Source organism: Xiphophorus maculatus, chromosome 13, assembly GCF_002775205.1.
Source record: "Xiphophorus maculatus strain JP 163 A chromosome 13, X_maculatus-5.0-male, whole genome shotgun sequence".
Lineage (NCBI taxonomy): Eukaryota > Metazoa > Chordata > Actinopteri > Cyprinodontiformes > Poeciliidae > Xiphophorus > Xiphophorus maculatus.
This window is the reverse complement of record NC_036455.1, coordinates 4,289,038-4,306,996: the sequence shown is the minus strand read 5'-3', so window position 1 is coordinate 4,306,996 and position 17,959 is coordinate 4,289,038. Positions and strand designations below refer to the sequence as shown.

General features: G+C 37.9%; 1 protein-coding gene across 2 annotated transcripts; it reads right to left on the bottom strand.

The window, feature by feature from the left end:
* LOC102223697 (ceramide synthase 2-like) lies at positions 1 to 17,959 on the bottom strand. Of its 2 annotated transcripts, XR_002753698.1 has the most exons (12): positions 17,515 to 17,959; positions 9,176 to 9,349; positions 8,973 to 9,090; positions 8,409 to 8,527; positions 7,187 to 7,244; positions 6,080 to 6,130; positions 5,900 to 5,992; positions 5,144 to 5,272; positions 3,597 to 3,703; positions 2,665 to 2,818; positions 1,360 to 1,542; positions 1 to 1,272 (listed from the first exon to the last, which is right to left on the bottom strand). XR_002753698.1 is itself a non-coding variant. In XM_023345059.1 (11 exons), the coding sequence occupies exons 2-11, from the start codon at positions 9,346 to 9,348 to the stop codon at positions 1,411 to 1,413; spliced, it is 1,134 nt and encodes a 377-aa protein (XP_023200827.1). In that variant the 5' UTR covers position 9,349; positions 17,515 to 17,959; the 3' UTR covers positions 1 to 1,410. The 2 variants fall into 2 exon arrangements, 1 of the variants encoding a protein (XP_023200827.1); XM_023345059.1 differs by having other exon boundaries at positions 1 to 1,542.

The following is a 17,959-nucleotide window of genomic DNA, read 5'->3' as shown; positions in this document are numbered from 1 at the left end:
TGTTTTTCTCACAAATTTATATCATCCATGTTAGAAATGTACAACTCAGGAAGAATAAAAAGACTTCAGGAAAAGCAAAGTTAACAGAGAGCTGCATGTGATTGGTCAAGAAGGCATTCAAGAAGAAGATTTTGAAATGATGAAGGCACTCGCAAATAACGTCTTAGAAAATGTAAACAACAATTTGGCGTTACATTTTGTTTTGTTTTTACATCTTTACTCACTAACATCTTTCTTTGTTCCTAGCTAAACCAAAAACCCTGTCAAAACAAATGAATGAATATTCAAATGACAAATGAATATTCACGTGAATAATTATATAAAAAAAGGGTTGAAATTATTTTTTGAACCTCCAAACAAATAATGATTTGAAATCTGAAACAAACACTGTAACTAAAATGATTCACTAGTTTTTCAGTCAATACTGATCCTCTAAAGAACCATAAAGTGCATCTCAAGATGACTGAGACATAAATAATAATAATAATAAAAACAAATATACTAAATGGATATGCTTTGGATTATTCCAGCCAGAAAAGAATCAACATTTACTGATCGACTTAATCAAACGCTTTGCTCCCAAATTTAAACTTTTTGGCTGCACTAAAAGAAATAAACAATGAGAGAAAGGTGATAAAACTTAAAAGATTTTAAACAAAACAAACATTTAAAACAAGCCATCTCTCAGAAAAGCAAGTATTTAAAGACACATTTCTCCAAAGGCACTTTTCAGTTTGTATGGCAGGCTAGGCACCTTCACTCACACTATTTAATTATTATTGTTATTTAGCAATTGTTTCGTCTTTAACCTCGCAATGTTAACCGAAAAGAGCTAGAGCGGCAGAAATGCAGCAGAAACTGATTTTTTTTTTCGTAATTGAATAAAACGTTGAACTTAAGGGGATTTATGGTCCATAGGAGAAAAAAAAAAAAGAAATCACAGCCACATTTACAATAGTGCTCATCACATCATCTCTGGCATCTGTGCGTTTATTTAGAGCAAAAATAAGTTACGTTTTAGATCGACAGTTAGAATTAGAAGAGTGTTAATGAGCTGTAGGGACGGGAGAAACCATCTGAAGCGCCGAGTTTCCAGGAAATATTCCCATCAAGAAAACAAAGCTGCAAGCAGGCAAGTTGACAAAGAGGAAAAATATAGAAGTGGGAATTTGTTCTGCTGCTTAGAGGCAAACGGGATCAAAACGGCTCCTTTTCTATCTTAGTGTAATCCACAGAGAGGCCAAGTGATCCCCTCGGAGCTGACTGCGTTTCCTAAAACGTAAAATACAAATGAGAGTAAATTTGAGTGTGATGCCTGCTGCATGTTCTTCAGCTTCCAGATGAGGGCGCCATTGTCACCTTTTCTTTCTTTCTTGTTTATAATCAGCCAGTCTCTCTCTTTCTGACCAGTCAGTCTCTTTTCTTGTGGTTGTGGAGGACAGAGTGACCGTTCTGCACATGGCCGTTCTTCGGCTTGCTACAGTCATCTTCGTCGTCCGACTCCGTCTCCTCTTTATCACTGCGCTCGTCCTCCACGATGCCCTGTCGCAAAAACACAAAGCAGAACAGAAAACGTGTTGAATTTTGGTCGGCTGATGTGACTTTGTTGCAATCCTTTCATCAACTCGTCCACATTTTGTACCCTTATTTGAAGACTTTGATTCATTTATCGAGTTTTCATGTAACAGATCTACACACAGTTGTATATGCGTGTAAAGGTCACAATTTTGCAGCTAAAAATCTGAAAAGTGTGGCATGTTTTTGTCCAATTTGACAACAACATGCAGACTGCTGCAAAGTGAACCTAAACCCCAGATCTTTAGTAACCTGCCAACAGATTGTTATTCTTGTGCAACCATTTCCACCATCAGTTCTGGCAGGATCTGCCAGCTTCCCGCAGCATGATACTGCCACCACCATTTTGTCATGAGGATGGACTTTTAAGAGTGATATGATGGTAGGCCTGTCACAATAACCAATTTTCTTGCGTTAAACTATGATATTAACCTTTAGAGGGTGAACTTGCATTATTATGTTAACATAATAATCCAAGTCATTATGTTATTAGCTTTAATAACAAAGCTACATAATTTTAAAGTTTAATCAGTAATACTTTTATAACAAATTTATGTTGGATCATGATTTCTTGGTTAATGTCAAGTTGTCATAAAGACATTTTGAATAATGTCAACTCTGTATTAAAAGTGTCATGAATTACCGAATGACACTTTATGACAACAGTCATAAATATTCATGAAGACTTACTCATGTTCATGACAGATGTTATGTCATGTTTATGACGGTGTCATGACTGTCTTATTCACAACCCGTCAAATAAAGTGTTACCTTCCAAAGTTCTGGATTTTCAAACAGCAGCAACAGATTCTTCCACCTGAGCGGAGGATCTCTGCAGATCCTCCTCCAATGCTGTGCTCTTCCCTTTCTCATAAGATGCTTTATCTGTTGCTGTTTCTTTCCCAGAGTCTCCAACAAACCTCTGACAGCTTCACAGAACAGCTGGATTTTTATTTTGGGGTGTCAGAGTGAAAGGGGCTACATTTTGATTTTTATGTGTAAAGAAATGCGTTTGAAACCACACATACACTTTATGCCAAAAATAAATACAAATCCCAATAAGACGCTGTTTTCTGTTGCTTTTCTTACATTTCCTGGCAGAAATTTGATGACCATGCGCAGGATGAGTCCCGTCCAGAAGATGTGCAAAATCAGCAGCACCACCAGCAGCCCGTTGAAGAAGTAGAAGCCGAAGAAGGTGGGGTAGAGAGACAGCGGGTACACGCCTGTTGCATATATGATCCTAGAGAAAGAGCAAACAAAGGGTCCATTCAGAACCGGCGTCAGTAATCCTCTGGAGCCTGTTGAGAATGGGCCGGGAGCTCAAACAAAGAACTGCTGTTTGAAGGGGGGGTGGGGGGGAAGTTGTGAAAATGTCAACAAATTTATATTTCAAGTAGGGATTTGCTGCTCCTTTAGTGTGAAGAACATAATCTCTAGCTGATTAAACATTAATAATCAGTTTAAAATGGCGTCTCAGCGATTCCTCCCACACTGTGCGACTCCTTTGAACTTTTGTGACAAAGTAGGAAGTAACATCCAAAGAATGAGAAAACTCACACCAACTTGTTTAAGGGAGAATGAATGCTGAAGAGACATTACAGAGAAGGAGCATTATCACCAAATCCAAAACACTAAAATGATCAAAACTCCAAACTGTCGTTCTCCTAAATGTTTCCAAACTTCCTGATGTGTTTGTAAATAAAATAATGTCAGGAAAATATATATTTTTAAAATTTAAGCATGAAAAACAAAATAACTCAAGGCTCACAGATAAGTATTTGGCTGGTTATTTCCATTTTTAAAACTAAACAACTTGGCTGATGGTGCAGAAAACAAATGAGTTTAATTAACCTGGGATACATATGATGATTGTACCAAATGTGCAAATAAAAGATGCAAAGAAAAACAACAAAAATATACAAATTCAGCTCGGCAACCACCACTCACACATTCCTATTAAACGTTGCATTGAATAAACATGTGTGTGATGCATCATCCATGCTGTTTTTCTGTTTTACCAGAAGGGGAAGATGATGAGGCGGGTGATGATGAAAACTGCAGCGAACACAGTGAAGATGAAGTTGCAGGTTTTTTTCCAGCCCGCATAGTTAAACATTTTGGCCGACTAGAAAGAAAGCAGAAGAAGAAAGGAGATTTTTTTTTAACCTCTAGAGGGCAGAAACTCTCTACATACACCTGGGCTGCTCAAGTATCAAAGAAATATTATTTCTGCTGATGTAAAACTGTTCAATTATTCTATCAAAGAAAAGATATTTGAAAAAAAATGGCAGAATGAATTGTTATTCTTCTGTCAAACAGTTAATAAATCATTCTCACACTTGTAATTTACACTCAGTAATAAAATTGTACAGCATGGATTGCTCCATCAGTGACGGGCTGCTGCGTCCCAAACACACAAAGCAACATTGTTGCAGGTTGTTCCTACCAGTAGATGCTAGACTATTTAACGCAGCTCTAAAAATAATTAAAGAAAACGTTAGAATTACCTGCACATTTTTATAGTTTCTTTCAAAAAGCATTTTTTTTTGCACAAATATATCTCTCTACACATATAAGCTTATTAATATTGTGTGTTTGTACCATTTACGTTTATTAATAACTGTAACGTTCTTTACTTCACGTAACTGTAACTGTACAGCTTCTATTTTTGTCATTATTACTTCAGTGTGCACACCGGTTTGTTTCCACTTACCTGATACTTTGTGGCTGAAATTTACCCAATAACAGGACAAAAAGTCAAAATGGTCTATTCTATTCCCAAAAATCACACAATCAGATTAAATTTCAATTACATACAAAACCAGTTTATACACTACAAAAACACAAAATAGTACAGAGTAGGTTTTGTCTAGTTTCTAGTGCAAAGATCTTAGTACAAATGAAATAAAACAAGTATCTTTTCAGCTAGATACAAGAGCTTGTTTTCAGTTAATAATTCCTTAATATTGATTTTCAAAAGAGTAATAGTTCTACTTATACAAATATATTCTTCCAATGTTATAAGTGAAATAATCTGGCAGTCGAACTAGTACGTTTATTTTAGTGTACCAAGGTATTTGCACTAGAAAATAAGAGTAAAAATACTTTGTTAGATTTTGTGTTTTTGCAGTGCTGATTGGTAAATCCTCCACAAGTGAGATCAACTTTGAGGTTTTCTGCAACAAATTATTTAGGTGTGTCTGGTGCGAAACAAAGGCTGAATATGTGGGAAAGCACAGGTACAGTGGAGGAGGTGTGATGCTGTGGGCGTGTTTTAACAAAACACAGATCCATCTCAGTGTGGCATGGCTTAATTCACCTTGAAAAATTAGGACATTTTAATAAGAAATCAAAAAACTTCTGTTGGTAAAATAAAAATAGGTCGTCGGTAAGACTAACAACCCAAAACATAATTAAAATCAACTTAAAAATGGTTCACCACACACAAAATCCACCATCTAACCCTTTTTCATATTATTTTGGTTTAACCCTTTGGATTTTATAACACGTAAATTTGTGAAAAAGCATAAAAAACAAAAACTTTTGGCCTTTGGACGTGTCATACCTCCATAAGATAGTCAGAGGCGTCGTGCACCAACATGATCAAAGTCCCGGCTCGGATGTAGTTGACCAGCCAGGAGAAGCTGATGAGGAGGATGGTAGCCACATGGTGAACAATTTGCTCTTTGAAATCCTTGAAAGGAAGAAATAGGTGATGTTAAAAATCCAAATGCACCCAAGGATTGGTGACTTATTGATCGAGCTGTAAACATTCCTCACCTAAAGCAATGCTCCTTTTTTTTTTTTAATGATTTACACTCCGCATAAAGCAGAGCACACAGCTAGAGAAGCTTTGCTACATTTAAAATCATTTACGTTAAGATAAGACGTTTAACTGGAAATGACAAAACAAATTCTCAGATTAGAAAGGAGATTTCAACATGGTGGCATTCTAATGAACTTTGACCTGCTTTCTGCTAAACCCTGTTTTGGTTTGACAGATTAGCAGCTTCCACTGGCTCGAGGTTTGCAGCTTTAGCGCTTTCTGAACAACATGTAAACCTCCTGCACACATTAACCTGACATGCCACACATGAGCAGAGCAGGAGATCATCTTTACCGGGAGCTCGAACAGCCGACAGCTGCAGTCGATACAACGTGTCAGGATTTCACGAGCAAATCAATACCCAAACCTCAAAACACGGCACAAACACAAGAGATCATTTTCAGGCACTTAGGAAATTATCACTCTCAATGGACAGTTTCTGAGGGTGAAGGTGTATAACATCAAACTATTTAGACAGGATGCGGCTTCACTTGCCTTCCGCTTGACATCTGATGCTACGCTGAAAATCAGGGAGACGTAGAAGCCGAGTTCGATCATGTAGTACCAGTACTGGGAGGTCAACAGCGGCTGGAGAAACAGTCAAATCTTGCTCAGTAAAAACGCAGGAAACATATTCACAACTTCAGGAGAAACATTTGAATAAACGATAGTTACCATTTTGGGGAAGTTTTCCCACACCAGTTTTACATCGTGGAACCATGGTTTCTACGAAGAAGCAGAGAAAGAATGATTTAAGAAACACAACAAGGACGTTTATAAAGATTCACAAATCTACAACTGTTAGACCTGTCACAAACAAACAATAAATCAATTAATCACATAAAAAATTTAAAGAAACTCAATAATTTTCATTTGCTTGATTTGTAATTTTTCCTCTTTTTACCAAAAACCAAATAATAAAAGTCTTCAGTTTGGTGCTTTTTTGTCTCAACTAGTGAGACTTCATAATTAATTTTATTCCTGTTGTTTTCTTTATTTATTTTGGATATTTAAAATGTCTCCCAGTTCCAGTGTTTAAATGTTAATTAGAATTTAACGTTTATTCATCTTTGAGAATGTCTTTTTGCATTATTAGGCCATTATTACCATTATTTTACTTGAAAATGGTCTCAAAACAACAATATTATCATTTATCGCAATAAGTTCAGTGACAACTTATCGGCCAGCAAAATTTGTTATATACGAGAATATTGTTGTTCAGACTGTTTTCAAGTGATTTAATGGTAATTGCATAATAATGCAAGTTTACCCTCTCAAAGAGCAATAAATGTTAATTTCAAACAAACATTTAACATTGGCAATAGAAGACATTTTAAATATCCAAATTAAACAAAATCAACCGAAATAATAAAAGATGAACACTGAAGATTCTGTAAAATCAAATAAACAGGAAAAAAAAGGGCTACTTGAAACAAACAATCATGCAAGTAGAAATGATCAAGCTCATTTTAACCTATGTGATTGATTGATTTATTGCAACAGGCTTATTCTCGTTATCACTTTTATGGCACACAAAGTTTCCATCAAATAAATGTCTCCTCTGATCATATTCTCTCTTCTGGTAGAATACGTCTTTGCCGGTTTGAAAAACTGCAAACTTAATGGAGGTTGAATGTGTTCAATTTGTACAAGTGCAGACTTATTTGCTGCACATTCACTTTTTTTCATTTCATGTCAATAAACTTTCACTTGCTCCTTAATGAAAGATTAGTAACTTAAATTTTGGTCATCTGCACGACAAGTTTTGGGTGCACTACTTACATTAACAAGGACTGCCAGGCCAGCAAAGAAAGCAAGAAGGTAAAATGTAAACCTCCAGCTGTAAAAGAATAAAACAATTATCTCAGAAAATAGGAATAGTGTTTAATAGTGTGGTGCTTTATGTAGCAAAACATAAAAAACTTGACTCAACGGTGTTCAAACAAGGGTAGAAAGCCATTGTTATTACGAGAATTACAAGGAAAAATAATAGTTTAGCCATTTATCGTATTGTCTATCATTTATTGTGAAAAATTTCTTGTCACAATAAGAATTTTGATTAATCGTTCTCATGATAAATTTCAGCTAATTCAATTTTCTTATTTTTACTGTTTTCTCTACTATTTTTGTTCCCGGCGAGCATCAATAAATATGAATAAATTTGAAAATGTGATTAAATGAAGTCTTTATTTGTAGCGTTAGTAATAGAAATCACATTTCAAAAGACCAACACATCCACCCTCAATCAAAAGCTGCATATCTGTGGTGAAGTAATAAATAGTTTTTTTTTAATCGTTTATCATTATCCCAATAGCACTCCAAAATATCGTGATAAAATTCACCTTCCATATCGCTCACCTTTATGCTGGAGATCATTAAATTAACCAAACAGTTAAAAAGGATGTAATAGTTTTTTACTCTTTATGCCTAACAAGCAGGTAAAAAAAACCAAGTAAATCCCATGATGAGCTACTGGGACGGACAAACGGCAGCTGGGAAACAGCTGGCTTGCATTGGTTTTGTCGTTCACCAGATGTCAGTTTTTTCCTTCTTCTGCAACAGGTTTAGTGAAACGCTTCCTCCCACTTTGTGGGTGTGGCTTGCAGTTTCAAATGGAGCCACTTGTGATGAAATGATCATCTGTGCCGCGTGGAAACAGTTGAATAAGATGCAATTAAAGCGTTAATGTACGACAGGAATGTCTCTCACAGCGGCTTTACAACAACAACCTCAATAAATCACTGTTACTGTTTTACTACGGCGGCTGCTGGTGGGAGCTTAGAGCCGCGCTGCTCTGTGGTTTTGGTGAGAAACAACTTCCCCACCAAGTATTGCTGCAGGGTTTGCAAGCTTTTATGTTGACACACTCGCAAGAAATGTTTCATTTGCGAGAGAACATCATGACCTCCAGAAAAATTAAACTATGTGAACAGTGGGACTCAGAGGAAATGTGGCTTTGTTCGGAGGGAAATGAAAGGATTTAGAAGCATGGACGTAAACCAACCTCGCTTCCTGAAACTTTTTGAGCTTGCTGGGTCGGTCTTCATTTCTCCGTCGCCTGAACCACCTTTGCACCTGTCGCACCGAGCATCCCGTCTGTTTACTTAAACTCTCTATGGAGCCCTGAAATTAAACAAGACAGTGCTGCATTCGGGTTGTAATGCACTCAACTCCCCACATCAGAATCTACAAGCAAAACTTTTATCCATTCTTGGCAGGTTTTCATGTCATATTTGTATTTTTGTCCAGGCTCTAGTTTTGAAAGTCTGGATGCATTTTTACCCTGTGGAAGGACTGAATGGATGGACGGACAAATGGATGACAACTGGACAGAAGGATGGATGGACAAACAAATGGACAGTCAAATGTAAGGATGAGTGGATGGCTGAACAAATGTTGGATGGACAGACAATCAAACTGACAGATGGGTGAAAGGACGAATGGACAGATGGGTGGATGATTATTGTGGAAAACCTTTGGATGGGTAAATAAACTAAATCAACATTCACACAGTAGAACAGGGAATAACTTCAGCAGCTGAGAGCGCTGATGTTTGCAGTGGGAGTACCTGTGTGGGATGTTTTGATTTGCTACAGAAATGAGACTCCAGGACGGGATTAGGCGACGCACAAACACGATGCTTGTCTCTCACTCCCAGCAGAGTCGCTAAAGGAAGTGCTATAGTCCTGTGGAGCAGAGAAGCAGACTTAGCGTCACATTTAGTAGTACTCGGAAGCAAACAAAAAAGCCACGGAGATTAAAATGACTCACTGCTCAAATATCTGTCTGATGATGATGAAGCAAAGTGCGACTGGGAGAACCGCCCAGAGGTCCCGAGTTTTAGGAAAGACTTTCCCATCGTGATCCTTCAGATCATCCCAGCCGTAGCCGTCTGGGAACCAGATCCAGTCGGCCCATATCAGCTCATTTAACCGAGATAACATCCTAAAAACAAAACACAAAGGAGAGTTAAGAAAACAAAACTAAGGCAGATATTAAAATGGAGGATTTGGTCACTTCATTGATTGGTCAACAGCCAACCAGGAACCGACTGTGTATGAGTCGACTTCTTGATATCTGACCACTTCCTTTTGAAGCTGATCGGAACCAATGATAGATAATTTCTCTAATGTAATAAGCAACACGATCAAACAAAAAGGGATGAAAGGCTTGATTCGTAGGCGTTTCGTAGATGCAGGGATTCAATAAGAAGCAACAGAATGTTTTAGTTTTACAGAAAATATTATCAACATCTGCATTCAAGTTTCATAGTACTCATTGGATTCTTAATGTTGTGGTTATATGAATCTAGAGAAGGAAATTACACAACTAGCAGAGGATGTGGTTATAGTCTGTTGAGCAACATATCTAAGAAATGTCTCCTGTTTAATTTCTACTTTTTCATTTGTAAAAAAAAAAAAAAAGTTTTTCAAATGCTAACATGATTGGAGTACAGTAAATTGCCTAAAGTTGCATGATAAATAGAAACTGCTTTATATAAAGACAAAATAACTGAATATAAAATATTTCCAAAAGGACTTCCTGCGTGTTTAATCAATAGTGCCAACTTTGTGCACAAAGCTCCGTCCACACAGAGACAATTTTAGGTGTCCGTCAAAGTTTTTGGTCGTTTCAATCCACACGGATTAAGCGTCTCAGAGACCAGAAATTAATATTTTTGAAACCAGGTTCCAGAATGGAGAGATTTCAAAACACAGTTTCCATGTTTCCATACGAGTTGCATATTTTTTTAAACAATGATATCGTCCATCTCTCTCTCTCTCTCTCTCTCTCTCTCTCTCTCTATCCTGAAAGCGTCTCTCTCAAATAAACACGGCGCTGTTCTGTTTTTTGTGTCGTTCTGTGGCAGCGTTACAGCGCCACCGATTGGCGCGTTTTCTGAGGTGTTGAATTCTGGCGAGTGGACAAACTTTTCTTTTTTTTTCCTTAATCGCTTACAAAAAAAAAGTCTCCATGTGTGAAGGGCCTATAAGTCTGGAAAGATTTGAAAATAGGCCTGTCGTAATAAGCAATAAATTAATTAATCCCATTATATTAGGTACTTGAAAATGGTCTCAAAACAACAATATTGTCGTTTATTGCAATCACTTCTGGGAGAATTTATTGTCCAGAAAAATGTGTTATCCTCACAGGTCTAGTTGAAACTTAAAATTCTTTCTTGCTCCATTCATGATCCGACTGAAACCGGTTTCAAGACTCGGCGTACCTTTTGTCCCTCATCTTCAAAAAGTAATCGATTATTTAATTGCCACCGTCAGTGGGTGGAGAGGTATTTATTTCCCTTTGAATTTCTAACATTGCAAGCACAACACCGAATTTTAATAGGTTTTATGTGACATTACTACACCATTTTATAGATTTGTAGACAAGAAAATTGATTAAAATATATATTTTTCATGTAAAACATTTACAATTTTTTCACTATATTTTGTTGGTCTATCACAAAAACTCCAAACAGTTAAGTAATTCATATCCATTTAGAAAGTGCACTTATTTCAGAATAAGTCATCTTAAACATCTTCTTAGTCATTAACAAAGTACAAAAAAATGCACAAAACATTTTTTGTACTTTGTACCGAACAAACAAGAGACTCAAAGCATTTCTGAGGTTTGAATTAATCACAAAAAATCCCCACAACAATCGCGCCTGCTTTGAATTAAAACCGATCACATGCTCTCAGGCTAGATCAGAGTGAAAAATGAGCAATAAGCAGATTGGAGGGTGGGCTTTCATTTCTGCATTGTGTGAAACCGTCGCTTGAATTTGAGCGGTCCCATCCGATTCGCTTTTCGTATGGTGGTGAGTCACCGGCCTTCTGATGGGAGAGTACAAACAGCATAAGGGTCGCTCGTTAAACCGGGAGGATATCAGCGGAGTTACTGGCAACACCTCAGCGACTTGCTCGGTCATCAGAGAAAAGCTTTCCAACGCCACATCAGCAGGTTTTTAGTGTGAGGGTGATTATGTAACAACCTTTGTCCCGATGTTGGAGTCTCTTAAAATTAAACTCTGCGGTTATTCCACCCGCTTCCTGCATAATAAAACGAGTCTGGAATGAGCTGCCCTTTTCTCAAAGAGCTCATCAATTTGCAACCTGCTGGTCAGAACGAGTCTGTCACCTGCTTCAAAAAGAACAATGAATGGCCTCTTGGCTGATTGTGTTAAATTAGGTCAATGGTTTCAGGTTTGCAGTCGGTCCTCAGAGTTTATTCTGGGATTTGAATGAACCTGCAGAGACACTTTCTGTCCAATGGGAGAACTGCAAACATTCCTCAAGGCCGATTAGTTGTCATGACGTGTTTCTAGGTTCTCAAGTGCAAAATGAGCTCTCTGCCTTTGGCTGATCTGAAGCGAGCGCCTTACTTCAACATGCAGAAAAAGACAATTGTGAAATGAGAAAAACGAAAGCAAATAATTCCAACATGCTATGAAGATTATGCATGTTGAATTATCCTCCATTCTTAACCACAGAAATGGCGACAGCTAAGCGTGCACCGATGGCAGTTTTCTGGACGATTACCGATCTTTAAATCAAATCAATCGAATTTTATTCGTATAGCACATTTCAGCAGCAAGGCATTTCAAAGTGCTTTACATCATAAACACAAAAACACAAAGTTATGCAACATAGAATCAACAATCAAAACATCACATTAAGTCAAATGCCAACATTAAATTCGTAATTGATTACATTTCAAATACAACTCTAAACAGGTGGGTTTTTAGATTTAAAGGAACCTTCTGAACCGGAGAGTCTGACCCAACTCTCCAGTCAATTCAGTAATATGTCATGGTCGACGGTGTCAAAAGCTGCACTGAGGTCCAAAAGAACCAGCACTGTGGTTCTGCCACAGTCTGTACTTATATGGATGTCATTGAACACTTTTACAAGAGCAGTCTCCTTGCTGTGGTGGAAAGAGTCAAAGCTGTTGGTTCCTGTTAGGAAGCCATTTAATTGTTTACACACAGCTTTTTCAATAACTTTGCTAATGAATGGGAGGTTGGAGATCGGCCTGTAATTCTGCATTAATGATTTGTCCAGAGTGTTCTTCTTTATCAGTGGTTTGGTAACTGCTGTTTTCAAAACCTGGGAGAAAACACCTGATGAGAGCGATGAGTTTACTATTTGGATCAGATCATTAGCAATGACAGGCAGGATTTTCTTAAGGAAATGTGTGGGTAGGACATCCAGACAGCAGGAACTTGAACTTAATTGACTTATAATTTCTTCCTACCAGACACAACCTTCACTTTAATGATATCTGAAACTTTAGACTGAGAGTCATCTACCAACTTATCTACATCATTACAGCTTAAGGGCAAGGAAGAGTGGATTTGATTAAATGTTTCTGCTGCGTTTTCTGTGAAAGAATGTTTTGTGATAGTAGCTGTTTGTCCAAGTGGGTTAAAAGATAAAGAACTTTCAAAGATAACAGCAAAGTGATCCGACAATGCGACGTCAGTTACAGAGACATTGTAAATATTCATACCCTTACTGATAACCAGATCTAGTGTGTGTCCTTGAGTGTGTGTTGCTTGTTTGACATGTTGTGTTAGACTAAAAGTCTTTAAAATGTTAGCGAGCTTTTTTGCCCCTCTGTCTTGGGGGTTGTCAACATGAATGCTGAAATCACCGACAATTATTAAACAATCATAATGAGATAGAAACTCATTCAAGTCAGTAAAGAAATTTTCCACGTATGTTGGAGTTTTGTATAAAGTTAGTGTCAAAGTTTGTTTGGGTCATTTTACCTCTTGAGTATCTTGGAATTGAGGTAAAAGCCCACAAAGGGATTTTACTACAATTTATGGTATTCTTAAATATTGAAGCCACGCCTCCTCCTGTTTTATGTCTTCTATTCTCACTTAAAAATTTTAGTTAGGAGGAGCTGATTCAATTAGTACAGTTGGTTCAGTATTGTCATTCAGCCATGCTTCTGCCAGAGACATAACATCAATATTGTGCTCAGTGATGAAATCATTAATTAATAGAGCTTTAGCACAGAGAGATCTGGTATTTAAAAGGGCTAGTTTAAGTGACTTAGTTGGAGGCCGAAAGTTCTTCAGTCTGAGGTTCCTTTAGGCGGCGGATCAGTGTGAGGTTTGAATTAAGACTGCTGTATTTTGTATTTCTGTTTTTTGAAAATTTTCTTGTAGTGATCCGGACAGGTAATGAAGTGAGGTTTGCTACGTGAGCGCTAAGGAGAGACGTGCCAAGGCGAACCTGTTGATTCATTCCATCTGTAAATTTGAGAAACTCTGGTACAGAAGACATTTCTTCATAGACATTTGTGAATGCAGTGAATGAGTTAAGGAGCAGAGAGGAAGGGGGCGAAGCAGGAGGGGAACCGGTCGCTCTCTCTCTAGTGGATGTTATATCAGCTTGTTTTAGAATAGTTTGCTCCAACTAGGTTCCTTCCTAGTCAGACATCCTTGAGCCTGTTCTTCTGAAGCGATTATAAAATTGTTGTCCTTGTTGATAAAATGAAAAAGGTTTGCAGTGAGCAGCTTTATCCCATGTTTATTAAGATTGCGTCCACCTCTTCCAAAGAGGGGAAAGAGCTGCCAATAGATCCAGAGGTTATCGATGAAGGTCACTGAGCTGACAGAGCAGCTTTTAATCAGCCATTTGTTTATCATGCCCAGCCTGGAGTGTTTTTCATCTCCCCATTGAGGTGATGGAATTGGACCACTGAGAAATAACTTCATTTTTAATTTTCCCATAGTGTTCAGAAGAATATTAAAGTCCTTTTTCAGAATCTCAGATTTTTGCTTTGCCAGATAGTTGGCTCCAACATGCACAACTAAAGTCTCAATATTTGGCTGATCAGTAGTTAGGGAGAGTACTTTGTTAGTTAAATCAGAGACGGTGTCACTAGGAAAAGAAATCACTCTCGTTTTCTTGGCATTGCAAACGTGGCTGATTCAATTTACTGCTTCATCTCCAACAATAAGCACTTTTGGCATACCTTTTGTTTTTCTGGTGGTCGCTTTGTCCTTTGGAGCTTTGCAGGATGGATGTGTTGGTCTTGCCTCATTGTTGATGTGAAGGCAAAGTTTCACTCAGAGGATCAAGCTGAAGTGCAGAAATTCAGTTTTTCAGTGGGATTCCCACAGAGTGAAAATGTTTCGAGATACAAAAGGCTTTATCCTTAGGAGCGGGGTCGGTGGAGCCATTTTGGTTCCAGCTGCTTGTTTATTTTTCTACGGCAGAGCAGGTGTTGAAGTTGAAGGTGGGTTTCGGCTAGGAGCCGGCCACGCTGATTCGTCCAGGTGAGGGGCTCTCCCTGTTAGTCGTCTCGTGGGATCCGCAGTGTGAGACTTTTGCTTCGGCTTGGCACCCTGAGCGTTCCAGGGTGAGCTGCTTGGTGCCGGGCGTACAACCTCTCTATTGATTTGAGGAAGAGTTGTTTCATTTCCACAGGTAGCATTTGCCTCAAAGTTCACCTCCAGCCGTTGAATCTTCATTTCTATAAATTGAAGTTGTTTTTTGTCTGAAATGTTGCTAAATATACCAAGGAAGTTGCCAAGTTGGCAACAGTGGGGTGAAGTGCAAATGTGCAGACATATCCTGTCTGCACATTTGTCTGTCAGTCGAACCTCTCTGACAGGAGAGCAGAAGAGACCAGTGGTTGATTTTTAGATCTTTGCTGAGGTAGATAAGATCAGCGAATAAGATCGGCTTCACATATAAAAATCTGTCAATCACTGATTTCCCAAAATAAAGGATAATCGGCATCGATAAATGGGCTGGCCAATAAATTGGTGCACCCCTAGTGACAGCAAATTAATGGACGGAAAGCTGAAGTGGTGCTGTTTATGATTCATAAAATCCTTATTTTAAATAACTTAAAGTGACACAAAGTGTTAACATTGTCAACAAGTAGGTGAAAATATTAATAACCTTTTACATTTTACTCTTAAATACTTTGAAAATGCTTGTAAGGTCCTAAATATAGCCAATTTCTTTCAAATCAGTTTCTCTGCCTTGGAGATCCAGCTCATCTACAAAATTGACCACATATTTAATTCCACTGACATATAAAGATACACTGAGGCACAATGATGTGTAGACATAATGAAACTAGTACTCTGAACCTCTTCGCACTTTGCTTCTTTGAACCAAATTTCAATATTATTCTGGAATTTAGTAAATAGAAAAAAACAAAAACGAGAAAATTTTATTCTGATTTCATGTTAAATAGTGTAAGAAATGCTACACTAATGCATAAGTCTCTCTTTACGTAGTGCGTGAAAACTTCCAGATTCAACTGTCATTAGTCCTTACTCATTGTTGTGCAAGAATAGTGTAGCTACACTGGGCTGAATTTGTTACTTTGTACAGAAGAGTTAACTCCTACAAAATAAACGGCAATGAAAAAGTGTTCCCATCTCTAGAAACTCTCCACATTTTCTCAGATTACACCAAATATTTATATATATTCATGGGATCTTATGTGACAGTAGTACCATTTTCTAGGTGAAAGCAAAACACATGCTTTTCAAAATGTCTCACAGAAATGTATTTAAAACTCTCCACAATGAGACAAGTCTGGATTTACAGAGCCTGAACTACACACACAACTCTTAATTAGATGAGATCTCAGAGCAGACGGGTGCACCAGACCTTAAAGTGTTGTTAAAGTGTTTGTCTCCTTCCTGATTTCTTCTTCTTTTTTTTTTTGCATGTTTGTCGCAGTTCAGTGTTTCAGAGCATCAAACCAGTTTAAATATTAACCAAAGACAACACAAGTAAACACAAAATGCAGTATGGAAATTAAGCTGTTAATTATTAATGGAGAAAAATACATTAAAATTTACATAACAAACTGGCAGCAATGCCAAAAGTTAATAGGTTCACATCTGTCTCCATGTTACAATTAAATATTTGCTATGAATAACTTATATTTCCGATTTTTTAAAAATAAATTACATACATTTTTGTAACCACAAAGAACTGCAAGTATTTTCAAGTATTTGAAAATTATGAAGTTATGGTATATTTCCTTGGGGACTACATATTAAACCTACCATACATCAGTTCATACTTCAAGATATAAAGGACTATGTATTAATGTACTGTAATCTGCATTAGTAAAAATTAATTTTGTATAATGCATAGGGCATCAAAAGCGGGAGCAGCCCAGGGACCGACATCCTTGTAAATCAGGCCCTGATAACACTAACAGAAGTAGTTGATCGGTCAATGTTTACAACATTTTTAAAACTTTAAAAATGTCAAATTAAGGTTTCACCCAAAATACATAAACTGAACAGAGGTTGTTTACGTGGGCACAGTCAAAGTTTAATTTTATTTCTTTTTAATCTAACTTGATCCTGCTCATTGCCAGTTTAAAAACAACTTTTACCAAAACGCTTTTTTTAAAAGAAAGAAAGTTTCCAACAATCTTAAAAGTATCTGTGTCGATTTTTTATTTTTTATTTTTTTTTGCTTGTGTTGCTAACGTGAACCAGGGAAGGGAGCGGCAACAGGCGGGGCGCATCCGGGATATATAGCGGAACAGACTACCTGACTCTCGGATGGAGCTTTCAAAAAGTTACCCAACACTTAAAAAGCCGCAAACTCGACACAAAAGAGGCTCTGTGCACATCCTCCTGATCAATGAGTGCACAAAAACACAGAACTAGGCGTTGCAACACTTCTAGCTAATGTTTTAGAAGTTGTGACGTGCAGCAGGAACCGGGCTGAAAGTTAGCGCCCGACTCCAACTTCATTACTGAGTGATTTTAACCAATCTAGATTAACTTTAATGTTCTCGCAGTCTTTCCTCTCCGTGCTCGTCGACAACCCCCCCCCGCTAAAACCGAGGCCTGCTAGCTAAACTTTGACGTGCAAACGTTTTTTTTTTTTCCAGCGGTTAACTTCCAGAAGATGGTGGAGGGTGTCAGCGACGTTTAAAACTTCCTATAAACCCTGCAGGACCCACACTCTCGCGTTTCACTCTAAAATTAGCGCTCTAACTCAAGTGTGCTGTGATTTAAAGCTGTAAAACTGCCGAGGAGAGCACGTTTTGTCGAACAGATGCTCCTGCATGTAACGGTGCTTGCTGCCTACCCCGGCGCTTACCTCTCGTCTCTTCGCCGTGTGCAGACAGGTAATGCGGGCTGAAAATGTGCTCATCGGGCGGGGGTGGATTCACGGCTTCTGCTTCTTCTTCTGCTCCTCCTCGTCCTGTGTGTCGTAGCCGGGAGGATTTCATGAATATTTCGCCATTAAAGTAGCTCCAAGTTACACATAGTCCAGCAAATGAATCTTTAGTTTCCTCCTTGTGTCAAAAAAAAAAAAAAATGTCGCACTTTCTTTCTCAAAAATCTTCTCCCGTGTCGATATGAATGTGGGGGAAATAAATTTAGAGTCGCTTTTCTTTTGTTTTGTTTGTCCCCAACGTGGTTCTTGATGACTGTGGATTGCTGTCACGGATCAGACATAGAGTTCAAGTGACATAGTGGATTTTTATGGTTCGTTGTACAAGACGATAGAGACAGGCAGGCAGGCTATTTAAAGTGACGTC

Coding starts and splice junctions, on each gene's coding strand:
- LOC102223697 (XM_023345059.1), bottom strand. CDS start 9,348: ATGTTATCTCGGTTAAATGAGCTGATATGGGCCGACTGGATCTGGTTC. Junction 8,528..8,972: donor AATCAAAACATCCCACACAG/GTACTCCCACTG, acceptor GTTTAATTTCAG/GGCTCCATAGAGAGTTTAAG. Junction 5,273..5,899: donor CATCAGATGTCAAGCGGAAG/GCAAGTGAAGCC, acceptor CTTCCTTTCAAG/GATTTCAAAGAGCAAATTGT.